Genomic DNA, 6,000 nt, shown 5'->3' on the forward strand with positions numbered 1-6,000 from the left:
AGTATATGTTTAAACTGTGACCTGCTAAATGACTACACAGCTCCAACTCCCATACGATACATCTAATAGTAATATTGATGCAGAATATTGGACACAATCCCTTACAAATACATATATAACACGACATGAGCTAATTGTGAATATCAGTATGCTAACGTGCTCACAATAACAATGCTAACATGTTGTGGCTTTTATTAGCAAGTGTAATGTTTTCCATCTTCGCCATCTTACTTTAATGTGCTTTCATGCCAACATTTGCTAATTAGCACATAACTAAAGTTATAGTTGAGGCTGATGGGAAAGGCATTAGTTTTTTGTGGGTATTTGGTCATAAACAAAGTATTGGGCTCATTTTAAATGGCCTGATGATGGCACTAGATGAAAAGTCTGTGGCATGAAATAACTGCTATGTCTACTGTGTTACAGCTATTGGCCTGCTGAGAGACAGGGAGCCTGGAGCCTTTGTAATTCGGGACAGTCACTCGTTCAGGGGGGCTTACGGCTTGGCTATGAAGGTGGCCTCTCCCCCGCCATCAGTGCATCAGAGCAAGAAAGGTACGGGACAGGGTGGTGGGTCATGTGATTAATGCAGCGGGTATTTATTCTGGCTACTCAGGTGTTATGTGTATTTTTTTTTTCTTTCTGTCTTTGTTTTGATTCAGATTTACCACTAATACCAAAGATATGAGGTGATGTCTACATGCTAATCAGCTGAGCTTTACCTAGACTTACTCACCCCCTCTCCCCTCCCCTCTTTCTTGCAGGTGACATCACCAATGAGCTGGTGAGACACTTCTTGATTGAGAGCAGCCCTAAAGGAGTGAAGCTGAAGGGTTGTCCCAACGAGCCTTACTTCGGTTAGTGAAGCCCTGCTGCCCTCTCTCCTCTCTGAAAAACACTCTCACATGATGCACACTGACAGCTTAGTAAAGCCAATATGAGTTTGGAGGAAAAGTCAAACATGAGTGTGAGATCTTTATTTATAATCAGAACCGCTGCTCTTCTCCTGCCTTTGTTTCTAGCTAAAGATCTGCATCCCTTTCCAAGTCCTGTGGCGTCTAATCCTACTGTAATTATACTGTAGTAGTTACTGAAATGATTTATCTCATGTTCTCCCTACTAATTACAAAGCTGTAAGACATGTGTGTGTGTGTGTTTGTGTGTGTGTGTGTGTGTATTGAGAGAGACACAGCTCCTCTGCCAAATATAAAATGGGGCAAGCTGACTTTTGTAAACTCTTCTTTCTTCTTCTTCTTCTTCTGCTCCTGTCTTCACCTCATCTCCTTTTTCAGTCCAGCTGCTGCTTGTATTTTACAGCTGCTTATTTGAGAAGAAGAAGAAGAAGAAGAAGATGAAATGAGTTTTCTCTGTTTTACTAATGGTTTTTTTCTCACCCACAAAACACGCTTAACCAAATACATTACTCTAAGAGGATGACTAACAGGGGGTAATGGGCTCCCTGACTGGAACAGGAACAGATGTGTCAGTTTTTGCTCATCACCATTTAACAATTAATATGTCTCAGATGCTTGTATATGATTTTTAAAAAAGTAAAATGAAATAGAAGATATCTATATTGTATGGTTGTTTTTACAATAATGTCAAATAATTCCATGTTTTCTTTGTGAAATATTTCTGACACTGGTGGACAGACACTTGGAGCTCACTCTTGGTGAAATTTGGATTCCAAAGAAGAAAATGTTAAAACGAGAAATGTTGAAGATGAATAAATGGCTGTTTCTGATTGTGTCTTGTGTTTGTTTGGCAGGCTGTCTCTCTGCTTTGGTCTACCAACATGCGATCACACCACTGGCCCTGCCCTGTAAACTACTCATCCCTACCACAGGTCTGTCTGTGCAGCCAAACATGTACTCAGTGAAGTCTGTTTAGCATTTTAACTGTTTCCTTATCAGTGAGGGAACCTGAAAATGTTAGTGAACAAGTGACTGACATTTATTTACATTTCAGTTTTCAATCAATGATTTCTCCAGTTGGCTTAACATTCATAAAGGAGTTACACATCAGTTTTACAGCTGAAACAATTCATCTACAACTATTTTGACAGACAATTACTGAAGCAGTTCAATAAGTGTTAAAACATTTTCTATAGTTACAGCTTCTCCATCATTAGATTTTGCCACTTTATAGCTTTGGTTTTAAATCTGTTTGTTGGACCAAATAAGTGATTTTGAAGACGTTGGGTTGTAGGGAACAGCTGATTAATCCGCATCCAAAAGAATTGGCAGATTAAATCAATAATAAAAATAATTCATAGTTACAGTCTTAAATATATTTTAAGTCCAGAATATTATTTAATTGCTGCACATTTTATTTTTTGTTATAGATCATCTGTTTTTGCTTGTTATGATTTATACCATTACCATTGTCATTGCAACTAAATGAAAACTGAAATTTAAGTAACAAAAACAATAACATGCCCTTTCTCTTGTTGTCTGTAGATCTTATTGAGGAGGTGCCAGAGGTGGCGACAACAAATCCACTGTCTGAACGACTGAAACAAGGAGCAGGTAAAAACATAGACACACTTTTAAAACACAGCCCTCTAAACTTCTAGACTCTAGGACATAAGTACTATTAATGTGCCCTGAATCATCCTATTCACATGACTGACAACATGACGTCCTTGTTATCCCAGTGCAGAGGGCCCCTGCTGATTCCCATGGTAAACCCTGTGCACTTATATTTGGAAACCTACATCTGGAATGTGCATCCTATGCGTTTGTTGTCTGTCTGCGTTTGTCGGTACTTGCAAAAATGAGGACAAATACAAAAATAGACCTTTGGAAAGTAATTCTTTTAGAAATGACTTTTAGATTTTGTCTCTTAACATTATCGTTCCGCTTCTCGTCAATAACAGGCAGAATGTTGTATGTGGAATGATTTGTATGGATCTGTTTCTTAAACTGTTTGACCCCAGCTTTATTCCAGAAAGCATGCTCTCTAATGAGAAGAAACTGAAGTTTTTGTGCATGAACAGGCAACCCTGTTTCCCTTAACAGTCATTAATAACATGCGGTACAAGATTCATTTTGGAAAGAATACAGTTTGTACAGTTTTCATGACAGTGAAATTTATGCTCCTTTTGTTATCTGACTGGGACATCTGCTCTTTTCCCAGCATGCAACGTGCTCTACATCAACTCAGTGGAGATGGAGTCCCTGACGGGCCCTCAGGCTATTGCCAAGGCCATATCTGAGACACTGGCTGCCACTTCTCCACCTACTGCCACCGTTGTGCACTTCAAGGTGTCTTCACAAGGCATCACACTGACTGACAACCAGAGGAAGTAAGTGTGGATGCCGACTGTCTGGGGATGTTTGAAAGGTGTCTCACAAGATAAACATTGCATGACATGTGGGAGATTTTGAGGCAGACGTGTTGTGAGAGATGCATTTGGTTTTGAAGGGCAAGTATAAACACGTGTTAGTGCACACAATCAGAGGCAATAAATAACTGCTAACACAGGATTAAGGGATTAGAGTCTTTTTATTTACTGTAGTATTACAATCATGGACTCAATTTTGTTTTTTAGAGGGTGCCAGGATGATGGAAACGTTAAAAAATGCAGTATTGTGCAAAAGTTGTAGGCACTAAAAATGGGTATGCTTTAAAAATAATGCCATAGATCATTTTTCTGTATTAATTAGTTACATACAAAGTGCAGAGCAGAGATGTCAGACTTGTTGTTCGATGCACTTATAATGGCATTCCCCCTTTTGAGACAAGGAGTGATGGTAAAACTGTTGTGTTAAGCTGCTGCTGTTGCAACAGATTAAGTTTGGCTGAAGGAAAAAAGTTTGCCTCACTGTTTCCTGTGCTAACATGACCCAGCTCCAGCTCACCACAGTATCATCTAAAAATGTATTTAAAAAATGTATGATGTATTTTGATGTTCCTATAATCTTATTGTGGGTTTTGTCTCTTTCACAGGCTTTTCTTCCGGCGCCACTACCCTTGCAACACCGTCACGTTCTGCGATATTGACCCTCAGGACAGAAAGTGAGTACAGAGACATTATGATGTTTATTTAACCCTCCTGTTGTCCTCGAGTCAAGGAAGGAAGGGAGGTAGAAGGAAGGGAGGAAGGATGGAACGGAGGTAGAAGGAAGGAAGGAAGAGAGGAAAGGAGGTAGAAGGAAGGAAGGAAGGAAGGAAGGAAGGATGAGAGGGAAGAAGGATGGAACGGAGGTAGAAGGAAGGAGGGAAGAAGGAAGGATGAGAGGGAAGAAGGAAGGAAGGAAGGAAGGAAGAGTCAAAACAGATGGGGTCAATTTGACCCGGGAGGACGACACGAAGGTTAAAATAGGACAAGTTGTTTGTTTGAACCTCTCAGTTGTAAGATAATTGATGTTTAACAGTCAAAGGAAGGTCCAGAACCCCGTTATATGTATGTAATTATTATTCTTGTTGTTGCTTATTATGCACATTTATAGGTTAAGAAATAATAGTAAATATCTTATCTTAGTCTTATATCTAAAAAATATTGTAGCAAGTTCACAGTTTGCCTTTATTTTACAGTGTTAATGTAAAATGTCTTTAAATCTTTACAGATGGAACAAGCCTGAGGGAGGCACAGCTAAGTAAGTAAAACCTCCAAGTGAGGAAGGTTTAATTTCTGCATTTAATTTGGTCAAATGCGATATACATCTTCTAATTTACTGAAAAATAATTAGATTATAGAATAACTCCAGCTTTATCTCATATAACCAATTAACCTTGGCTTTGTCTTCTCAGGTTGTTTGGGTTTGTGGCACGCAAGCAGGGAAGCACAACCGACAACATCAGCCACCTCTTCGCTGAGATGGACGCTGACCAACCCGCCAGCGCCATCGTCAACTTCGTCTTGAGGATGATTTCCTCGCAGAAACGATGAGAGCTGTCGGCAAAAAACCCTGGCGCTTTTTTAAATGCCTTTGGTTATTTTCTTTACTTTAAACCACAGACACTTCCTTTCTGCTTTGGACAATTTAGCATTTGGTTTTTATGCCTCACCTTATTTTTCCTGCTCTTTTACCTTCAAGCAAGCGTGTGTTTGTGTGAGAGTGTGTGTGTGTGTAAGCAAATGAAAGATGACAAGACAGAGCGAGAGTGTGGTGTGCGTGTGTGTGTGTTTGTGGCTCGCATGCATGTGCTTTTTTCTTGGATGGACAGAATGGACCAGAGGAAGTGCAGGATGGGGCGTGGCTCTGTGTGACAATAGGACGGGAGATGATGATTTTGATCTCCCTGGCAGGGTAACACATGAACAGAGAAGGGGGAATGACATTGTGTGTGCAAATGTTGTTTTTGAGTAATTGTTTAATTTTTATTTTTTTTAAAAAGAAGAAGTCAAGTTGTGTGATGTAAAAGGTGGATTGTAAATCTGTCAGGCTTTTGACTGGTCAACCAAAGATTTTAAAAAAGTAGTCAGGGCGTGAATAGTGTGCCACTGTCAGAGGGTTGAAAGTATTCTTTTGTAAAACAAATGGCTGCTTAATCAAAAAATACCGAACTGTTTCTTTCTGTATGTACTGATACTGTAGGTCAATTATGCACCGTCGCTGTCATGCAAACAATGTTTTCGGACATTTTTGCAGCCGAGGCGAGGTCTGTGTAAATAATCTAGATTGCTTTATGAGTAGGACTGTTCTAGATGACATTTGGTGCCTGACTTTCTTTTGTAATGCAGAGCTTTTTAAAGAAAAAAAAAGAACATAAAACTCATCCAGGCTGTCTTAAATATGCAAATAGCCAAACTTGGAAATAAGGCTGCAGAATTCCACAGGTCCTTCCCCTGGTTGATGTAGTAGTATCGACAACGATGCAACAGGTGTTGTTCCATTAAAGTGCAGCTAGAGTCTGACAATATCAGCTTAATCTAATTTTTTTGTTGTGGATTTGCTGTATCCATGGAAACACAGAATAGCATTACTAAGAAGGTAATTGAGTCATTACATCCACCCTGAGGTCTGTCAGACATGCAAAGAAGAGGATTAGGTT

At 39.5% G+C, this 6,000-nt stretch overlaps 1 protein-coding gene across 5 annotated transcripts in view; it reads left to right on the forward strand.

The window, feature by feature from the left end:
* Positions 1-5,131, forward strand: part of tns1b (tensin 1b) — a 154,996-nt gene extending 149,865 nt beyond the window's left edge. For all 5 annotated transcript variants that reach the window (XM_053328001.1, XM_053328004.1, XM_053328000.1 and 2 more), the window contains 8 exons: positions 427-555; positions 765-857; positions 1,769-1,846; positions 2,460-2,528; positions 3,139-3,307; positions 3,952-4,020; positions 4,572-4,601; positions 4,756-5,131. In XM_053328001.1, coding sequence (XP_053183976.1) covers positions 427-555; positions 765-857; positions 1,769-1,846; positions 2,460-2,528; positions 3,139-3,307; positions 3,952-4,020; positions 4,572-4,601; positions 4,756-4,894 — 776 coding nt within the window. In that variant the 3' untranslated portion in view covers positions 4,895-5,131. The remainder of the gene's footprint in view (positions 1-426; positions 556-764; positions 858-1,768; positions 1,847-2,459; positions 2,529-3,138; positions 3,308-3,951; positions 4,021-4,571; positions 4,602-4,755) is intronic.
* Positions 5,132-6,000: the final 869 nt, after the last annotated feature.

This window comes from Scomber japonicus, chromosome 11, assembly GCF_027409825.1.
Source record: "Scomber japonicus isolate fScoJap1 chromosome 11, fScoJap1.pri, whole genome shotgun sequence".
In the NCBI taxonomy this organism is placed as follows: Eukaryota; Metazoa; Chordata; class Actinopteri; order Scombriformes; family Scombridae; genus Scomber; species Scomber japonicus.